The 22,521-nt window shown below is 42.1% G+C and overlaps 1 protein-coding gene across 2 annotated transcripts in view; it reads right to left on the bottom strand.

The window, feature by feature from the left end:
- SPATA13 (spermatogenesis associated 13) overlaps nucleotides 1–21,131 on the bottom strand; it is a 48,999-nt gene extending 27,868 nt beyond the window's left edge. Inside the window, exons 1-4 of one of the 2 annotated variants that reach the window (XM_010001893.1) lie at nucleotides 19,608–21,113; nucleotides 7,523–7,528; nucleotides 4,756–5,118; nucleotides 1,710–1,854 (exon numbers count right to left, since the gene is read on the bottom strand). In XM_010001893.1, the coding sequence (XP_010000195.1) occupies nucleotides 1,710–1,854; nucleotides 4,756–5,118; nucleotides 7,523–7,528; nucleotides 19,608–21,068 (1,975 nt within the window). In that variant the 5' untranslated portion in view covers nucleotides 21,069–21,113. Of the gene's footprint in view, nucleotides 1–1,709; nucleotides 1,855–4,755; nucleotides 5,119–7,522; nucleotides 7,529–19,607 lie in introns of both variants that reach the window. The other variant, XM_010001892.1, reaches the window with a different exon arrangement.
- Nucleotides 21,132–22,521: the final 1,390 nt, after the last annotated feature.

Here is a 22,521-nt window from a genome sequence, read left to right as displayed (position 1 = left end):
CAGAATCTGCATTTAAACAAACCACCTAAATCAGCAGGTGTTGGTCACAATTAAAACAGCTGAGAGAGGAAGCCACCTCATCCAAAGGCAGCTCCTACTCTAACCTTCATTGACTGCAATGGCTGGGGCCTCAGATCAGCTGTTTAAACGTAGGGTTTGGGATATTCCACCGGCCTCCAGCTGCTACTGAAGAAAGGAATAACTCTTCCATATCTCCTCTGTCATATCTGCCAGCTGTAGGCAGGCACATCCCACACAGATCTGGACCCCTGTGGTTGGTAACTGAATCAAGTCCTAGATCCCCACTGCCTGTCACAGGTGATCAAATGTAGCTCTTACGTAGGTACCTACATTTAGGTGATCTAAACTTGAGCTGAATCCCACCCCACCTACTCAGAGCTGAGCCTATCTATCTAAACGAGTTCACCAATTAATTTAGCCAAATTCAAGTCCCACACCACTATATGCAAAAAAAGATGGGTTAGTTTTTAAGATACTTATAAAAATGGCTCTACTGTGGTAAACAGGTAATCTCTTTAATATAAAACTTGCAAAAGCTCATGAGTAGCAACATATGTCTCAAAGGAAATTTCCCTTACATGTTGGCTGGTTGTTATTCTGTCTCCTAGAGTATGATGATTTACTGTTTCATAACAGCAAAATTTACATCTCCAATTCTATCTCACATTGTTATAAAAGTAGACATGCAAGTAACTAATATAAGATAACACTGGTTTTCAGTGCTTGGGTTTAGAATTTCTTTCTATAATAAAGGGCTTTTGTGCTATCGAATTTCACTGTACATGAACAAACAAAAAACTCTCACATGTTCAAAGACAAGGAAATGCCTTGTGACTTTAAGAGAAAAAGGAAAGAGATCAGAATGTGTGACACGAGTCACTTTATTATTTTCTACTGGAGATACTTAACAGATCTTTGCAACTGCTCTCAAACTACAAAATTCATGACATTCCCCACTTGCCCTCAGAGGTTTGATTTCAGAAGCTTTTCCCATCCAACACAAATAGTATAAACCAGGTTCTGCTCATCCCACCTGCCAACAAATGTTCCTCTAATTCCAGATACTAACTATATTATCTGTTAACTGAAGATAGCACTGCATGCTAGTAGTAAACAATTACAGAAAAAATACACAGGGCACATCAGAGAGTCTGATAAAGGGTACTGCATCTGAAAAGGCAATCTTTTCCAAGAATCTGACCATCATGTTCCAGAACCACTGAGTAAGCAACTGCAACTGCATACAGTTCTCTGAAACAAGCTGCTTAATTATTTAAGACTTGCCTATCTAGGTGGTTGAGCTGAATGCATGGCAAACAGGAAACTAGAAATACATGTGTGGTGCAGCTATGGTTCAGCTATGAACTCAAATGTATTAGACTTTATTTCCTCCATATTCTATTATCTTCAGTCATGTATGTCAATAGAGTGGAAAATACAAGAGTGTAACTGGTACAGAAGAATAAACCATAGCAATATCAAACAGTAAATGTGAAAAACAAGTTTTACATGTACACAACAGGAAAAGCTACTGATGAGAAAGTAATAAACCAAAGCAACTTAGCTGGGTACTACTTTGTCACTGAATCAGTCCGCACCCCTCTGTGTTTCACACTATCATCTACTTCCTGACCAAGCTGGGGTGTGAAGCTGCGATCAAGAAAGTTAAAAAGACTTGCCCATCTTACCGTTAGATGTTCTCATCTGCTGCCTCCGTCCAACCCGGTCCAGGCCGATGGGGGTACTTTGTGAAAAGGTGAGCGGCCGGAACCTGGCTGAAACAGCTTTGTAAGGGGGCACCTGGTGCGCTGGAACAGGTGGCCGTGCTACAGGCTACAGAGAGAACAGGAAAACCCAGTATTAGTAAAGCTACCAGCAAGCCCAACTGAGCAAAACTCAGGTATGAAGGAAGGTTTCTTCAGGTACTCCAGCTAATTACAAGGGCAGAAAAATCCCCTACTTTGAAGTGACAGCTGGCCTTGGAAACACACACCTGAAGGGAAAAAAGAATGGCCAGAAATGCTACATCTGGAAGATGTGTTCATTTCCTGGGCTGCTTGCTTTCTTCAAATGAATGTATTGCTTTTAAGCAAAGTAAGTAATAGTTTACAATACAAAAACAATTGTCTCTATGATCCTCAGCTCTGAAGATCCCACAAGTCTCAAATAAAATAGTTAATATTAAGTTTACATATAACTTTATGTAGGAGCCATTTTCTTCAGTTAAATCATAATTTGCTTAACTACTATTAGAGAACCCACCCATTTTATTTGCAAATTGAATCTAATTTTATGTCGCACCTGAACAACTCCACATTAGTCAGGCTGAATGACCTTGAGTAAACAGTCAACATTAAACAGCCAGACCTCAGCACATGAACTTCAGAAAAACTCATCTGTAGCTTGCCTTATTATCCTTTTTGTTGTTACTATTTATAGGCCCTTCTGTCACGTAATCTGAAAGACCAAGTTTGGGCTTTTTGTTATCTCTTGACACCCTACTATGAAGCCAATTATTTAGTCTTGTTTGAAAAATATTTTCTCACACCAAAGCTGTCAGACCAAAACAAAACAAAACAAGGAAGGAATTAGCATTACAGTTTTCAAATATTCCCATGGGTTTTCAAAGCTTTTAAGAAAAAAAGATCAGCTTTGAAAGCCCCACAAAGAACACTTAGAGACCATATATTCCTGCTTCATCCGTCCTTCTCTATATTCCAGCTACAAATTTATTTCCTAAATTGACTGTCAAAAACCTTGGAGTGTATTGAATACAATTGAACTACAACATCCATCTTTAAACCTCATTTCTTCAACGCTTTAGCAATATACCAGGACCCTATCAGTGAGTAACACCACAAAGAGTCTGATATATTGCATTGAAGTGATGGCAATTACTACAGGCAAATAACCAGCTGATTAAGCAGCAAAGCTATTTATTTCTAGGTAACTAAAATTTTAATGTAAAGCTTCAGTCCAGATCCCTTCCCTGGACAGACAAGGATTTGCTGTTACTCTGTGGCAGGCCTGGGAAGGCCGTAATTTAGCTTAAAAAGCTGGGGATTGCTGCATAGTTTTGGTCTCGTCCACAGTGATCCAGCAATGTGGTAATTTAACCCCAGCCAGCCCTCATGGCAGCATCAGAGCATGGAAAGCATCCACTTAAATAGTTGCCTTGATACATGTTCCTTCATTAATAAACTGATGAGAGCAAAGTCAGGAGAGAGATCAATTTGTTTTCAGCAGTAAATCAAGGGCTTGGATAATATTAAATCACTTGCCTGGTACAGCAAAGCTTATTTGGGTTGCTAATACTTAATATCCTTTGAAATCCATATATTATCCTTGACTAAGATAGCCTAGAATTTATATCAATAATTTTCCCACCTTTTTTTTTTGTTTGTTTTCCTCCGAGCTTAGTAGTAACAAAATTCATTTTAAAATATTCCAGCTATGTAGGGTTTGAAACTATGGCCTTTGCCTTGGTAAAAGGTTCAATGAGTTCAACTGCAGTTTTGTTTCAAGATGCATTTTTTTTATCAGGGAATTATAAAGAAAACCATTCAATATACAGTAACAATGTTCATGTTAAAAATCACTTTTCACAGGAAACTGAAAATCCTGCCACTGTTTCAGCATTTGATTCCAGTAAGGGGAGTACCATACCCATGAATGATACTGCCTTGAACTTGTCAGCAGGAGATCAAGTAGTGTGAGAAAGATTAAGAAGATTCAAATTCAATTAATAACCACTGGAATCACATTTTTTGGAGGATGTAAAATACTATTACTTTTTTTCCGTTGCTTTATCAGCGTGACAGTTGTTTCAGGTAGGAGTCCTCTAGCTTTTCCAGAAAGTGGAAAACACCTGATTAGTATAGTATTACAAAAGCCTGTGAGTCTGAAGGTCTGTAACCAGTTACAAGATAGGGCCACGACTACCATCAAAACAGTAAGTTACTCTATACATCATACCCACTCAGGACTACCTCCAGGAAAAAAAAAAGGAGCTATTTCTATCTTTCAGAAGTTTTTTTCTTTCTCACTCTCTTACCTAAGCAGAGATGGCCAATCAATATATAGGTACTACTCAAGTACCAAGTCAACTCCTTGCTGTTTTCTTACAGGCTTCCTATGTTCCACCAGGTGAATTTAGTAGAATATAAAGAGGGTGGTGGGGTTTTTTTTCTATATTCACAGTTTTCTTAGATTTCTCTTTATTTCATTAATTCCTTAATTTATTACCAGTTTTCTGAAGCTACTTCCATATTAGTTTTATGTATCGTTGCTATGCCAATACCAAGACTATGAACACCACAGCTAATGCCATATGTTTTGAACAGGTCTGCTTTTGGAGACTGAAATGATCAGCAAATAACATGCTACTATCATGTTGTTTGTACTCCTCTGTTCCTCAGGCCCTAAAGCCTGTAAGGTGACTAAACACACAGCTGTATTACACACAAATCAGCTCTTGTGACCAATATGAGAAAAAAAATCCATTTCAATAAAGAAATAAGGTTAATTTGCAATACGAAGATTATCCCAAAGACATTAACAGTTTTATTCCAAGACGAAGTAATTAGTGACCAGGAAAGCAGAATTGTAAGTACACAATGTCAACTTGACAAAAGGGAAGGAAGAGAAGGAAGCATCCCTTCTATTTTCTAGCCTGAAGATAGAGGCAAGGAAGTGAAAGGGTCTTTTGCAGTTTGCAGAGAGCACATCTCTTACTTGTGTCAGCAGACCTTCTATCTCTTCTGCCGGACCGCTGCCATAGAAATTGACCCCACCTATTACAGAGATGGGTCTTCTTTTTCTCCCTCTGTGGTAGCCTACTGTATTGCTTTGGATCCCAGACCTGACAGAAGTCAGTCCTGGCTGATTTTCTCCATCTGTGCAGTCTGTCTTCTGAGAATCCACTGCAACTGCATCTTCTGGTATAGAGAAACTTCTGACAGACATTTGGCCATAGTCTGAGAGAGGTCTGGGACGACATCTTTTTCCAGAGCCCCATCTCCTGGGTGTGACCTTCTGTGTGTCTGTCTTTTCTTCATCTTGGGATGGTGACCTCTTCCAGTGGTCATCAGAAGCAACCTTTTTAAATGTGAACAAGTCAAATAAGCCACAGAATTTTCTGACACTTAAAAATTTATGAGTTTTTCATATGGCAGATCAACTTAATATTGCTAAAAAGAAAGCATTACCATAACACATACAATAAATGCAACTGACAATTCAGGAAGAGAGTAACTTTGCAAAGGAAAGACATCATGATGCTTGTGCTGTGTAAGGTTAACACCCAACAGTCAGCACCTCTTAGGCAAACATGACTGATAACATTAAAAACTCACCTATTATGTCAGCAGTACAGACAGGCCCTATCACGAACACTGAATTCACTCAGTGGTATCTTGGAAAGACAGCTCTGGCACTCACTGGACTGTTCCTGTTGTTCCTGTGCACAAGCAGGATGCTACCTGTAACACTGTTAACCAACACGCTGTGTTTCTGGACTTCTGCCAAGGCCTCTAGTGACAGGACAAGTAGCAATGGTTTCAAACTATAGATTTAGATCAGATAAAAGAAAGACAATCTTCACAATTAAGGTAGTGAGACACTGCAACAGATTGCCCAGAAAAGCTGTGGATGCTCCATCACTGGAAGTGTCCAAGATCAGGCTGGATGAGGCTTTGAGCTACCTGATTTAATGAAAGATGTCCCTGGACTGTCCAGGGGGGGTTGGACTAAATAATCATTCTATTATTCTCTGCAACTCCTCAGCTTTGCCTCTCTCTATTCAGTGAAGAAAACAAACAGTAAAGGTACAGCAGTTCAACTGCTTGCCAACTCCAGGTAAGCATAAGCCGATACCAGAACGGGCAGCCAGTTGCACCCCTCCTACCGCTCACTCCCACACTCTCACTTGGGTCAGATCTGGAGATTGTGCGGCCATGTGCAAACTGAGTGACTGAGCTCATCTAGTCTGGAAGGGAAAAACTATTTTTCTATGTACTCAGAGAGGTTATAGGCATACAGAGTAGGACCAGAGACACACTGTAACACACATACAGGAAAAAAGGATGTTTTTAGAGAGGAAGTCTGGAAAATGAGCATGTTGTTGCTATGTAACAGCACATCTGGCTCACAGAGGCTAATGCCTATAAGGTACCACAATCGCACTCGTACTGCAAGTTTAGAAATAAAACAACCTCAACTTAAATACTTGTTAAAGGTAACATTTTTAAGTATTTCAATGCATTTTGAGTAATACTGCCATAACTTTTTCTAGTTTATTTTGAGAAAAAATACCACACATTAACATTTACATTAAACTTTCCCTCAAATTTCCACCTTCCCAAAGTTTCCTGGGCTTTTCCTTGCTCCTTACAAAGAACAGAAATGAAACAGAGGAAGATGGGTTTTTCTGACTGGGTGGCACTTTGCATGAACCCCTGCCTGATGAAGTGAATGGCAAACTCCAAGGCACTGCTGAGCAAGTAAACCCTGCCTCAGGTTCTTACACAAATTCTGAACTAATTATGACTCTTCTTTTTTTCTAAAAAATCAGCCTACTTCTTTATTAGGAGGGTATCTGTAGACTACCCAAGTGCATTTCTGACAATTCAAAGCTAGTAAGTATTCCAAAACAAAGAGAGGCATAATTTTGTCTGTCTCTGGCTATGTTTTGTTCATCTGTTTTCAGACCAGATGAAGGCTTTTCAGGTATTGCATATTCAGAGCATACACGCAGCCTAGAATCAGCCTTTTACAATTCTGCCTGTGAAAGAGGACTTATTTTCTGTCACCTTCTCTACCTGCTGTTTCCAACCAGACCAGTACAGCTCCAATGAGCCTTTTTTAGAAGGACAACACAGATTTCACTTTTTATTTGAAAGACATCTTAAGACAAATTTCACTAAATTAAACCCCTTCAGCTAGCAAGCAGAGTTATTAAGCAGTCAGCATTTTAACATGATTACTGCAATTAAGGTAAGAAAAATTATCAATGTTATACATTTCTCTACATTCAGTTACTTCATTTATAGCATGAAAATTGTTTGAAATAGAGCACCTGCATAAATTCTGGTTTCTAAGGCATTCAAGCATGCTCAGCTTCACTGCAGATTTTAACTGAAGACCAGTTTTACCAGTATAAGCGATTCAGTACAGAGTGACTCCCTGGTCGGAGTACCAACACAGCTTCAGAAAAGCTGTTCCTTAAACCAGTCCCTCCAAGGACAGAGCAGCAAAATCACAGGTTAAATAAGCTTCTTACCTCAGAATCAGACACAGGTAAAGGGTCTCCACATATGCAGTGACTGAGAAAGGAGCTCATGAGAGTCATACTATTTTTTTGTTTGGCAGTCTTGTCCGTAAGAACTGCAAATGTGAACACAGTCTCTGTGTAACCAGTCAGGCGAAGTTCATCCCATGATCCTGTACTTTTAGACTGAGGGAAGGACACGTCACATGTCATCTCCTAATCTGCTTTTTACACCCTTATCTTGAGCAATAATATTTGCAAAGAGAAGTCTGCTCTCCTTGTGCAGCACTCCACCTACAGTAGTGAACCAAATGACTGCAAGATTTATCGCTGCTGTGCAATAAACAACGCTGAAGGACCTGCATTTTTAGGCTTAGATTTATAAGCTATACTGAAGGTTACTAATAAAACTGAAAATGTAGTCCTCTCATAGCAAAAATCAGAGGAAACCAGACTGATAACCTCACATTCCTCTAAGGGACCTACTCAAGTAGGACTTGATCAAGTGACTGCTTACTAATAGGAATAAAATACCCAGCACACAACGTACAGGCTCCAGTACTGCAACCACTTAAGCATAAGTGTGATTCTTGACATCAGCAAAAAAATTCTGAGGAAATAATTTTGTTCCACTTGTCCACTGGTGCAGCACCATTGACCTCAAATTACCTTCTTTTTATTAATCCCTTGAAAATGAAATCAGGTTTATGTTCTACAATTATTACCAGTAACATATATAGACGTAACTAGAGCTGTACAGAGCACTACATATAGGATGAAAATTTAAAAAAAAAAAAAAACAGGATGAAAATCAAAATTAAAAGAAAAATCACTGACTCATGCATTCTACATGGTGATCAGAAATTTCCATGAATTTCAAGATTTCTGAGAAGTAAAGGTCTAAACTGAATCCACATTGGATTTTTTTACATTCATACCTGCTAGTCTAGCAACAACATAGGATCACCAATGCTAGCAATCCAGATTTTTCATCTTGCCTTTTAGGCTGCATCCTAAGTTAGATTTCTTCCAAGACTGCAAGCACAAACAGCTCTACTTCTTTATACTGACACAGATGAATTATCTGGACAGCTAAATTCCTGTAACAGCCTATTAGTTAAATTATTGTACTTCAATTGTTTTGGTTTTTTTCTGACAGCAGTCTACCTACAAATACAAATAATTTAAAATAAACACTTGCTTTGACCCAGGCTACACTTTTAGTTGCTATTGTTCCCATGTAAGATGTCACTTGTAGAGTGGGATTCAGCTATAGATTCCCGTTCTGATGTTTGCAATGGAGGTGTCTGCACGTTAGATAGATGTTAAAGCTGTCACCAGACCCTACATAAATCTGGGGTGAGATTTTACCACCTGAACACAGATCAGCCAGACCAAATATTTCCTTTGCCTGCACCCAGACTGATTTCCCAATCCAGGCACAGCAGCTTCAAGGACTGAATCATGATCTCACTCAGCTTGACCTGGCACTGATACAACCCTGTTGCATTTAATGGCACATGACAGCTGTTGGCATTGCCTGTTACTCATTAATACCAATGTAAGCAACATCAGCATCAGGTGTTTAGCCACTTAAATCTTAGCTTAGCCTTTATAGGCAGATGAGAGCCAGGTTCTGCAACTTTTACTCAGACTACACTTTCTATTTAATAAATTCAGCACTCAGTTCCCTTCAGAGGAAGTACTGCCCAAGGAGTATGATCTGTACAGTACTGATAAAATGTTGCTTTATAGATGCAATTTTTATCAATGAAATGGCAAAAAATGGCCAGTATCAGAAATGGCATGGCAGGACTTTTGCTGGCACAGTTATACCAACCACGAATAACCCTTCATCCTATACCTGACCACACTCCCCACTACAAAAAAAAAGTGCCCAGATCATAAATCTGCTGGTCAACTTGCTGCTGTTTGTACATTTGTGTGGGCTGACACACAGCTGCCATCATAATGGTAAAGGGAAAACTATCCCTGGGTGATTTTTGATTAACATGTTGTGCTGGTTTGGTGTGGTGTGGGCTTTGGTAGTGGGAGGGGGGCCCCAGGGGTGGCTTCTGTAAGAAGATGAAAAGCTCCCCTGGCTTCAAAACATGAGGCCACACCTCTGGCCAAGGATGAGCTGTCAGGACAATGGATGCACCTCTGCAATTAACATATGAAAGAAGGGGAAACTGATATAAGACCTGAGAGCAGAGAGGATGGAGAGTAGAGGTGGGAACAGTGGAGATGTCAAGGTTGGTAAGAGGAAGGAGATGCCCGAGCACAGGTACCCCTGCAGCCCGTGGTGAGACGGCAGGCTGTGCCCCTACACTCATGGAGGAGCACAGTGGAGCATCCTGTGAAGGACCTTAGAGGGGATGAGATGCAGACCTGCAGCCCGTGGACCATGGTGGAGAAGATATGCACCTGCAGCTGTGGAAGACCCCACACCAGGGGAGGTGACTGCTTCCAAAGCAGCCTGTGACTCTGTGGGAAGCCCGTGCTCAAGCAGTCTGTTCCTGATGGACTGCACTTCATGGGAGGGATTAATGTCAGAGGGGTTTGTGAAGGACTTTCTCCCATGGGAGGGACCCTGCGGGAAGGCAGGGGAAGACTCTGAGGAATTCTCCTTCTCCCTGAGGAGGAAGGAGCGGCAGAAAACAATGGACTGTGAACTGACTTAAAACCCCATTCCCTGTCCCTCTGTGCCACTAGAGGGAATGCTGCTGTAGGAATGAGGTAGAGAAATTGGGAACAAAGTAATTTGGGCACAGAAAGAAGGGAAAGGTCGATTTCAGCTCTAGTTTTTGTTATGTCTGGGTCCTGTTTGCATCTGATTAGTGATAAATTAAATTGATATTTTTTTCCCCAAAGTGAGCCTGTTTTGCCCATGACCATAATGGGTGAGTGAACCCTCCTTGTCTTCCTCTTGACTCATCAGCTTCTAGTTGGTTTTGTCCTTCTCATCCCCCAGTACAGGGGTGGGGGTGGTGAGTGAGCAGCATGTGGTTTTGTGTTGTTGGTTAGGCCCAAACCATCCCACCTGTCTATGCCAGTAAACTCCCTAATGAAAATAAATCACCATTCTAGAAACCTGTTGATGCTTGTGTACATTGCTGAGCCTCCCTGCCCACTGACATGCATTTCTACCTCTACCAGTATCTATTTTGATTTTTTAAATGTTATTTTTATGTTCTAAACATGCTTCACAATGTATACATATAGACAAGCCTGGCAATATAAGACAACACTTAAATCTCCCAAAGATTTTCTCTCTACCTGCCAATCTTCTGGGAAGCTCCAGGTAGGCACCTCCTGGACGAGGACCTCCAGCCTTGCTGGTTCTCCAGGGGAAAGAGCATCCTCCTCCTTTCCCTCTGCCAAAGCAGCAGCTGTGCCACAGGGCCACACAGGCAGGCCACTGAGCCCATTAATCCCTGGAGGAACTGATGCTCCAGGTTATTTCACAGCTGTTTTTCACTAAAGCAACTGTCTTCCTTCTGCCTTTTTTATTTATTTATTGAGCTCCACAGAAATTGCATTACTTGTTTTGGTATCTTTGTCTTTCTGAGTTGCCTGGCTGAAATGCAATCTTGCTAACTAAGCTGCTTTTCTAACCCAGAAAAAGGATATAATAAAATCTTACCATGTCTTTGCAAGAAACACATATTCATTTCCAAATGCAAATTATAAAAAGGTATGATAAATGAAACTGATACATCTGACTGAGAATAAATTACAAAAACCTGAGTAGGCTGAGAAGTATCAGAACACAATTATTATGTATTTTCATTGAAAACTTGTGATAGATCATCTGTCGTGTTCATCTAAATGGCAAGGCTTAAAAGCAGGAACAGGAACAGTTATAGGGAAAAACCACAGCATTTGTGCCATTTCATGTAGATTTGTCTGTGTTTTGATCACAGGAGGACATATTTATGTGTGTGTTTAGGAGTCTATATAAAAATGTACACACTCCTTATGCTAGCAATCACAGCTATATGCCAGTTTTATAATTGGCTACTATTCATTAGCTGATATTTCTATACAACACATTAACTGCCAAATGCTAGGAACTCAGCAGTAATATTAGAATTGATTTTTCAATTCATATAAACTAGCAAAATTATAAAGGACCAAGTGATCGTGACCTAAATTATTTTATCACCTTCACTTAAGAGAGTAAAAGTCCGGACAACGTGTCTACACCCAAGTACATGATAAAAGGCAACCTTTGCACTTGTTGCAAAATATCAGTGGGTGAGCACTAGTTCATTTATCATCACTACTAACTGAGGTCAAAAGCTGGTTTTATATTTCATGGACATGATCAATATTTTTATTTGCAACCTGTTGTGACAGACACAGACATTGTGAGACTCCAGATACAATACATCCTCACAGAGAAAATATATATATTTTTTTTATTTCCAGGTTTTAAAAAAAGGTCCTGAAGTGTTACGAGAGCCTGGATAATCCCTGCTGGTCCAACAGGCTGACAGTTTCCAACTGGGATACCATCACTGTAGTAGATAACATGGAAATTATTGCTTTTACTGTAGAAGGAAGCACCTATTCAGTCCAGATGTGCATCTTCTATCACAAACTAACCAGAAGTATTAAACAAATCCAGTTCACTTAGAAGCAGAAAAATTTCATCTATTCCTTTTAAATTAAATGCAAATTGTGCTGTATCCTTTTTCTTTACCTGCCTGGGCCTCCTCTGCCACTAAAGTATTTTCTTTTTAATTAGCCTTTGAGAAGAGTTAATGATTGGACTCAATGATCTTAAAGGTCTTTACCAAACAAAATGATTCTATGATTCCAAGAGCCCAAATAAATTAATGGATTAACTATCCCTAGAATGCACAGTGCTATTCGACCTGTGATCTGCAAGACAGAACACAATCTGTGAAACAACTGCAAACTGTTTAAAAACATGCATTTACACCTATGTAAACAAACAAAGCAAGTGAAATAAAAGTAGTACAACCATATTAAAAAATCAACATGAATTTTTGCTGCTTGGAAGTTATAACTATTATAGCAAGATAATCAGCCTTTTCTTTCTGCCCCCCTCCAGCCCTCAAATTGTGTGGACCCACAGTTTAAAAATGTTAAGAACTCTGCTAAAGGAATACACCTGCACTATACTAGTAAGAGCTCCTAGAATGGATGCAGAAAAAGTATGCATTGCCAAAAGTAAAATTATATTACATGACTTGTAATGTGATAAAATCAATCCCATTAGCAACACAAAATTACTGTGGTAAAACACTCATTCTGGAAGTTTTAGAAATGTGAAAGAAATTATATAATCCTACTCTCGGGTTTTGCTAACACCAAAGCAATTGTGGCGTTTTAACTAACAAATACACCTATAAAACCACATTAAAAGATCAGGCTATATACATACAACCACAAATGAAATTTGGCCATGTATTTCTAGAGGCATTCCAATGCAGGTTTGCTTAATTTGACTTAATCCTTGAAAGCCTGCTTATCATAATCAACAAGCACAATGCTTTCCCTCTCAGCAACATGCCTCACCAAGATCAGTGAATTCACCTTTCTGATAGCCACATTTCACAGATAAGTAGCAGACACAAAGCAATTAAGTCATGTAAGGCTGAGAGGAAGCATAGGGCTGAACTGGAAATGACAAGCAGATCTCATGACTCTCAAATCTGTTCTTCAGCCTCAAGGATTTCCTTCATCCTCTCCTCTAACTCATTTCCAAAATCAAATCAAGTAACATTTCTGACTGGCATAGGGGAGTTTGCAGGAAAATGTATTTGCTTTGCAGAAATAACCTCATCAGTCATATAAAAATGCTATAAAAAAAGCCAGAAAATGTTTCTGCTAGTTCTCTGGTGACTGATATTTGGGGACGGCTGGGTGATGCTCTAATGCTCTCTCTTCTTTACTTCAGTATCTGAACTGGAACAGCAAGCATGTAGTGCATAATAAAGGAGTATTCATATCCTCTGCCTCTTTTTAGAAAATGTACAGAATCATAGGGGTTGGAAGTGACCTCTGAAGATCATCAAATCTAACCCCCCTTCTGCAGCAGGAACATCTAGAGAGGATCACACAGAAACGTATCCAAACGGGTCTTCAAATTCTCCAGAGAAAGAGACTTCACAATCTCCCTGGGGAGCCCCCTAAATATATTTCTAAATAATTTCTAAATTGCCTCAGAACACCCCAGATCAAGTAACAGGAATAAAAAAAATCTATTTTCCTTTCATTTGGCAAAACCAGCAACTTTTTCCAGGCTGTCTTGGTAACATCTGCTGGTGAACCTCAAAAGCCAGATGGTAACTACATGTTGAAAGTGAAACTTTATGCTAACAAAGCAAAACATAAAAAGCCATAGGCCTTCATGTCTCTTCAGTGTGTCTCCAGGCAGAGAACCTCTGGTTCCCCCCTCTCTCCACCCTTCCAGAGCAAAGCCTCATCCTCCCTGCACCAGCCAAGCCCAGCCACTGGCAGGCCCAGCAGCAGTTACAAACTCCAGCTTGCGTGGGGTGGAGCTGCCTTGGACAACTCCATGTCTGCAAGCCCTAGAGCATGGAGTAAGGGCGAGGCTGCTGTGGTTGAGCTCAGAGCAGGAAGAGCTGAGGCTGCTGTACTCAGCCTCCTCCAGCACTGCGCTGGTCTCCCACCCTTTCACAGCATCCCCCGCGGCATCCCGGTACCAGGAGCAGCCTCCAGATGCCAGAGAGGGGAAGCGCAGGTGGCTCAGAGGAAACTCTGCAGCTGCCTCTGCTCAATTTGGGCATCACGGCCTCTTGGCTTCAAGATGGACTTTCAGTGCTGACAACTCCACACCATGCTCAATGTGAAAACTAAATTACACGGTCAGAAGTGCTGTTCCACTCTCTGGGATACTATTACTCCTGAGCAACGCCTGGGTTTCAGTGGGGAGGCAGACAAGAGCTACCACAGACTCAGACATTCTGGAAAGGCAGAGAAGCACATATGCAATACGGACAGGGAGCAGCTTGCCCAGTCAAACTGCAGTGAAGCCTATTTGAATTCCCCCTTTCAGCATCCACAGACCCTTTTGCAGGGATGACAGGAACTCCCTGGATTCCTCTGCCAGTTTTCAGTAATGACAATTTTTACTGAACACTGCAGTTACTTGGTCTAAAATGTAACCTGATTCAGACAGAATTCAGATTACTGTCACCACTGCCTTGTTTTTCTTGCCCCTAGTAGAGGATACAGCAAAAAAATTATTACAGGCTGTACTAAACAGCAGACATCTCTGCTGCAGTGAGTTGGAAGAGTTTTTGCTGCAGTGGGAAGATACATGTGTCCTTTGAGGGCTCCCTTCTGCATCATGTCAGTGATCACTTTGGCACTTTGGGTTTGTAGCAATGCACAGTGGTTTCCGGTTTAGCTCTGAGCAAGAGCGCTTGGAAGTCTCTTTTTGAGCAGCTGTGAAGGGTGGAGACATGGTGTGAATGTATCCTGACTTGTAAAGAGCAGCTCAGAGAGTTCAGCAGTGTCACTTGGTCTAACTGAAACCTCAGTTTGCCTAAGAAATAGTGTTGAGAGCCTGCTGCAGTGCTTTTCTGCTCTGTCCCCAGGCCCTGTGGCCAGTGAAACCAGAGTGCCACTGGAGTCTGAATCCTCTCCCCAAATTACAAGCCACATAGAACTCAGCAATAAGAGTGAATCTACTTTGGAAAAAGGGGCAGGTGAATCATAAAGTATTCAAGCATATTTTAAGAGATGCAAAAGCTCAGCCAGAACTTAATCTAGCCACCTCTGTAAAGGATAATAAAAAATGCTTTTATAAATATGTTAATAACAAAAGGAGGGTCAGCGAAAAACTTCATTCCTTATTGGATGAACAGGGGTACTTGGTAACAGAGGACAGGGGGAAAAAGGCTGAGGTACTTAACACCTTATTTGCCTCAGTCTTTAACAAAAAGACTAGCTACCCTCAGGACAACTGGGCTCCTAAGTTGGTAGACAAGGATGGGGAGCAGAATCCCCCTCCTGTAATCCAGGAGGAAGTAGTTAGGGACCTGCTATGCCACTTAGATCCCAACAAATCCATGGGTCTGGCCATGGTCCAGCCGATGTGCTGGTGTTAGGTCATAGGCTGGACTTGATGATCTTAAATGTCTTTTCCAGCCTTGGTGATTAGGTGATTCTGTGATTCTGTGAAATCTAGTTTGAAGAGTCCCCACCTTTATTTACCCAGTCATTCTTCACAGTTTAACACATTTTCAGTTATATAGATTAAGCCACACTTGCATTAGCATGTGGATGTATGAGAGGTGAATAAATCCAAAAAGAGTTCAGAGAGCTGAAACCAGCCGACTCCCAGCAAGTGTGTGTATGTCCAGCCCCACAGTGCTCAGAACCTTGCAGTACGTACACCAAGGATGCCCATCCTCATCACCTGAATGCTATATGGTCTTTGTGCATATTGAACATGACCACATCCGGCCACCACCCTTTGATCCTTCAATGTGAGGATGTATTTTTAAGCAAGAAATTAGGAGGATGACCAGTGAGGACAGAGCAGAATCCTCTCAGTATTTCCACCCATACAGCTCTTCCTCCTCTTCCCCTCCATAAGCTGTCCCTGAAGTTAAGCCATCTGCTCAACATGCAGAGCCCAGAAGCCTGTACAGGAAGGACCAGCACAACTCTGCCAATAGATGAGTGTTAGGGGACTGCACAGCCTGGCTTAGTTGAGACCACTGACTTTTGCATGGCACAGACATAAATGAGCCAACAGACAGGTCTCTGAGCACTTCAAATACAGTCTGCAAATAAAATGTGACTCAGTCTTAATTACAGTAGAGTTACCTCCTCACTATAATTTATCATTCACTTATAGTCATGGAGATAAGGTATTTAAGTAATAAGAAGTCTGGTGTGTTGTGAGGCCAGATAACTTAAAAAGCAGGTGCTCTATGAGCTTGTGAAAGACTCGGTGAAATGTCAAATAACTTGATTTGTCTTTTCTGCAACAAATTCAGAACAGTGTTTTGTTCAGGCAGCCTTAGTGAATGACATGTGCCAGCCCAAAGCAAAGGGTTTAAGTTTTTTGTTATTTACAGTGACATGGGGCTCTTCTTCAGGAAAATAAAAACTATGTGAAACAATCCAAATACAAACTTGTACCTGATCATTTCCTCATGCTATTTAGAAGCAGCATATTGAATATAAGTAACAGTGACATAGAGGAGAGACTGGGGAAGCATGGGCTGTCACATATGAGCTCTGGTGACTCATGCCTCTGTAGCTGAAGTGATGAGACATGGATCCAGGTTGTACTTAAATAGCTCTTCCCTGGGAAACAACCTTTGACAGGACCAACAACAAAGAAGGCCAAACCAGTCTAAATTCTGCATTTTGCTAAAACCAACGAAGTGTCAGGATCTCAGCACTGCATCATATAGAAAAAAAATTAAAAATCACCAAAACATGAATTCAGGTAAACAGATAGAAGCCCTTTCCTGCATACTGCAAAATCAGCTCTACAGCATCAGGGAAATGCAAGGTAGAAACATTTAGTTTCCACATTAGGCAAAATATAGAGATGGACAAAGTTCCACAGACTTCAGTTGCTACCTAATCTACTAGATGATTGGGCAAGGGAATAAACTAGATTTGCTTTCAGCTATGGCAGCCAGTCCTGAAAGGAGAACACATTTGAGCCTGGCCACTGAGCACCTTTTAAACTTCATACTGAAATGTATCTCCAAGCCACAGAGATTTGAACGGCTGTACTGCAATACATATTGGCTTTTACATTAAATCCATACAGAAAAGAAGATGCATGAAACATGGAAACAGTGCAGATTTGAATGTCAACACAGTGTATTTAAAGTTCAGACAAAGCCTTAAAAAATTGGGATTTGCATGGCTCAGCAAGTGATTATTGGGAATTAACCAAGAGCTCAACTGTCTCAGAAAGAACTTGCTGGGTGGGTACAATTCTGTAACAAGGAGGTGTAAGGTAGAGTTAAAAATGAATTGTAGCCAAAAGTTCAAACCAAATGACCTCATTGTGTGAGTATGTGGCATTCATAACAGTGCCTGCAGGCTCAATAAACTCCTAATTAAAAAATAACCAGGTGTAAGTATCTTTGGTACCAAGCTACCTCCATGCTGAGGGAAGCATGCTGTAAAGGAGGAAGAAACAAGCAACGAAACCCTCCCAAGAACTGACAGACAGAAACCATACCACTCTCCTTGTTTTGCAGTCACTCTGTGCTGTGGCCTTAGCATTGTGTATGGGATGTAGGCATGGGAAAAAAAGAAAGGACAGAGTCTACACACATTGCACAGTAAGACAGAAGTCAACCCTGTACTGCACAGCTCCTGCTTCCAATCCACAGTTAACATCTCTAAAAACTTTGCATTTTTTTGTATTAGAAGAGAGGTCTGGATGCAGGTGCCCCATCTGGGTAGCCGTGGTTGTTTTGCAATACACAGAGGGCTCCAGGCAGTAGAGGGAGGGGGCTACAGTCCCTCACTGCTGTTGTAACAGCCAAGGAGCTCAGCCCCTGGCCACCATCTCCTTCATCCCACACCCTGCCTGCCCACTACACAGACCCAGAGCTGCCACCAGTGCACACTCTCAATTTTAGAGAACTGAAGCGAGCACTAAAAAGCACTCACAATTAACTTAAATTATTAAGATAAGTTTAAATTGCATGCTAGATAATAACAGAATGTGGTGTTAAAACTAGAACTGCAGTAACTTTTATTCACCCAATTTACACGTTCCTTTAAAAACTAGTGCTTTCTCAGGAGCCAAGGGGAGGGACATGCTGAATTTCTCTTGGGTCATGATCACAGATCACCACTAGATGGTAGATGAGTAGCATTAAATCTACTTCCATTTTATTCCCGAGAATTACAGATGACATTAGGGCTCTGGCCTCCTCTGGCAGTGTGAAAGCATCTCCTTGCATACACTTTTAACTGAGTTTTGGAAGAGGTGGATGGCTATAGCAATTCTGGGGCTTCAGAAGAGGAGCAACCTCAGAGTTCCAACATTTCTACATGTTAGGTTGATTTTTCTAATCTTACTAGAGCTGCAAGCACTACAGTAAACAAACTGCTTTTCTCTGGCAGAAGAACAATATTGGTAAGCTCTGTAACCATTTACAGTTAGTTTGCAAAATCCATGCCAAGCTTTTAAACGTAAGATGCTTTCACAGCCATTCTAAGACTTTACAGAATGAAAGGCTGAAGTTTGTGGAGCTGCAGTAACTGCCTTTGACTGCCTCATACCAAAGGTATAAAATAATTTTAGTCAAACTGAGGTGGCTTAAAAGATAAGTCAGATTTATTTTGTAACTGCTTTATGTGTTCATTCCGATCCAGAGGGATTTTTGCCCCAGTGTGTTTTTCCCAATGGATAGTAAAAACTTCTGCTGCCTCACCATGAGTAGTAGCTCATAACCACGTTTCTCTGTACATTGCCAGGAGGGCTGAGGTGAGCCACACCATCTTAAACGGGAGCAGGATACATATGACTGCTTTTCACTAACACTGTCCAATCACTGCAGCTGCTCCAGTGCCAGCTCACACAGCGCTCCAGGTGAGGGCACAGGGTTGTGACGTTAGTGCCTCAGAGGTGCTGCAGGACATCTACACATCTACTGGGAGTATAAACTCACATGCTAGGTGCAGCAAAATGCTGGTGTCTTCACTAAAACATTAGGAACAACACACCCAGCCCAGCATGTAAAATAGTACTGTTTGAAATTTGCAGGCAAATGAATACCTAAAAGAGCTTATCCTCAGCTTGGCCATCATTGCACAGTGAAAACATCAGATACAACTGAATGCTTAAACCTTAATGCCATACTTTTCACACCACTCTGCTCAAGAAGTACTACCACATCCAGCAAGGCTTTCACAGGCAACGTACTTTAGTGAATCAACAGTACTTTAACAGATACAGAGTCTTCAGAGACCTTTCAGCTTGGAGGGAAATGCAGCCAGACCCTGCTCAGGCTGGTAAAATCTGACAAGACCACATGACAAGGTGGTACATCTGCAGGGTGCAATAAGCTGCCCTTGAAAATATACATGAATAGCTTTGTTGCCAAAACTTTCTTTGACAGTAACGCATAAAGAAAAAATAATTTGACGTTAGCATCCAAAGAGAATATATTAAAGGAAATAATTGTCTGCATATTTTAGCAATAACAAGCTTCAATAGCCATTAGTATTCGGGTTATTTTGCATTGTTTGCATTGTTTTGCATTAATAAAGACAAAACCTGATAGATATATCTACAGCTTCTGAAAGATTTTTCTTTCTTTCTTACCTCTTCCTTTTTCTCTTCAACACCAGGGGCTAAATTGAGGCTCAGCTGAGAGTGGCTGCTTATGCCACTGTCTTCATTTCCATCATCATAGTACACGGTTTGCACCGAATCCTGGAAGCAAACAGGATTCCTGCCCAGCTTCAGCCCTGGTACTTCAGCTCTCTCCTCACTCTCGGATGAGCTCAGTGACAATGTGCTATGATGGTTTGGGCACCGGAAATTCTTATTGCACTTGACCTTCTCTGCAGAGGGACTTTGAGGCTTTGGAGTAGTCGGCCTGACCGGAGGGTTTTCGGCTTCACACGTAAACTGCTGGGTAGCTTTTGGTTCCTCTGAGTCCGAATAAAACACTTCATTGGGAAATGGACTAATGTCATCCAGCACAGGGGTTAAGCTGTCAACATCTGGGATACCTGATGATGTCCTGAGGTTTTTTTCTTCACCAACAGCTACATTCATTTCAGCCTCCTTATCCTGAGCAACAGTAGGGCTTTGCAGACAAGTTGCTCCTGGGAAGGAAGGGTCAGGACTAGACACTGGGGAGGTGCATCTCTTTCTGTCATGATCCGTGCTGCTGGAAACCCTGCGGGAATAGTCATCGTGCAGTCTGCTGTTTGACATTGTTCTCTGGGACTGCTCGCTGGGAGGAGTAGCACTCTTAGGGCCATCCTTCTTCCATGCAACATCAGTAACATTACTGACAATTTTCAAAACTCTGTCAAAATCCTTTGCCCTGATAGGGCTCTTCCATCGCTTGGATCTCCTCTCCTGGTTCCCGCCAGCCTTGTCCAAGTCAGCAGAAGTAACACTCACAGTCCTCGTTGGCATCTGTTTTTCACTTGCAACCTTCAGGTCAGTGAGGTTTGAGGTAGACTTCCGTTTGAATGAGCTTTTTTTCAGGAAGTTCAAATTATCTGAACTTTTGCTTCTCCGATAAATGACCCTGTTGTTTTCAGAGTCTTTCACCAAAATTTCACAGATCTTTGGCTCTGCAATGACAGGTGATGTTGGCCTAGTACAGTTGTGATGACTCTGAGCTTTATCTGTGTCTAGCAAGTTTATGCGGCCAGCACCATAAGCCCGCCTGATGCTGCGTGAGCGGTGAGTATTCCTCAGGAAAGACTCATCACCCTCCTCTGCATCAGAGAAATCAGAAGCCAAACCATCCACTGCATTCTGGAAATCATGGAGAGGCCCTGAATAGGAATACCTGTTAGTCTGAACTCTCACCACTGCCCCGTTTGAACCGCGTTTGCCAACACCATTCTCATTTAAGATGTCAGAGCATTCCCTTGTTTGAATTCCTTGGAGAACTGACGATTTCAATTTCTTGAAAGATCCCATTTTTTTGATGGAAGACAAAGCATTCCACGTGGACGAGTTGCCCATCAAAACCAGAGAACGAGGCCTGTCGGAGCTGGAATTAGCCCGTTTCCGAGGGGTGGTGAAAAAGCGCATCATTTTGGAAGGGCTGAGTTTATCCTCTTGAGTTTCCTCCTCATTACTATTGCTGGTGCTGTATCCCCCATTATGCCTGACACAGGCAGCCTGGTTTTGGGGCTCTTTATTATCCATAACTATACAAGTAACGGTGGTGCCATTTCCACATCCATTGGGAAATGTTGTCATTCTCTCGATGCTGTACGCGTGGAGATGGAGGCCGGGATAGCTCAGAACAGCACTGCTGTCTCTGCCAGCTGACCTCGCTGCCTCTCCTTCATCTGCTGCACCTTGCTTTGTCCTACTTTCACATCGACTGGGTGAGCTGACCTCCTCAGGCTGAACTGCCTGTGTCAGGAAAACAAAAGCAACCGTTAGAGGAATTTCCTTACCAAGTCCCCAGCTAAAGAAGTCTGAGCCCCACACTGTAGGAAATAAAGGCGTGCACAACATTAAGTTATTTTTTGCTGAGCAAAGATGTGTTTGAGTGGTGAGAACACATTCGTAACTCCCTCAAAGTATAACTGCATTCATTAGCAATTTAAGTGACCAGAAGAATTTCAATATGTACTTGCTTCTCTAATGCTTATTAAGCTAATAAATTCAGCATGACTACCACACCTACACTGCAACACTATAATCCAAATACACATGTGGAGAGGGAAACCCCCAACAACAGCAATCCAGTCTTCCTCCTCACCACGCTCAGCACTGGGCTCCAAGACACACGAGAACTCTTCATGCATACAAAAGAGCACATCTATCAAGTGCCAGCTCAAACAGTAGGCAAACAGAAAAAACTTATTTTTTCCTACACCTGCTGCTGTTGGAAGTCTGCATGATGCTGTCTTGCTTGTGCCCTAGCAGGTAAACCACCAAGTGCACAGCCAAGTGCTTTTGCCTAGCCAAGGAAAACAAGATTCAGAAGTTTGTAAAGCCAGAAGCCAGCCTATGTTGTCATGACAGCATGATGAAAACTTGCATTTGGAAGTGACCGCAGCCTCTGTGGCTGGGACTGCTGTACAAGGGATCTCCCCCTGAGCTGAGGGTGGGAAATCCATCAGACCAAACCACACTCTGGTGCCCGGGAAAGCCCTGTGGGCACGGCTGGTCACACCTCCCCTGCCCTAGCCGGGGGTCTTGGCCAGGCAGGCAGGTGCTCTCACCATCCTGCCACAGAGTGCCCAGAGACCACTGGGATGCCCAGTCTGAAGGTGGCACCATCTTAGAAACGAAGGTCACGGCACGGTTCTCTCTTCAAAGGGCAGCAGGATCTTCACGAACGTGCCACTGCCTGGAGGGGGATTCATCCCCCCGCACTGAAACGAGGAAAGAAAACGCTCATCTGTGCTTGAGGGAAAGACGCAGCCCCGGCCCCTTCTTTGTCCGCTTCCCGGTTCAGCGGTGGGGGGCTCCGAGGGCCAGCGGGGATGGGGAGCAGCCCCCGGCAAGCGGAGGGGCCGGGGCAGACACG

Source organism: Chaetura pelagica, unplaced genomic scaffold (genome assembly GCF_000747805.2).
Source record: "Chaetura pelagica isolate M959 unplaced genomic scaffold, ChaPel_1.0 scaffold247, whole genome shotgun sequence".
NCBI classification, from domain to species: Eukaryota; Metazoa; Chordata; class Aves; order Apodiformes; family Apodidae; genus Chaetura; species Chaetura pelagica.
Note: the sequence above shows the minus strand (reverse complement) of the source record. Positions and strands in the feature narration are given on the sequence as shown.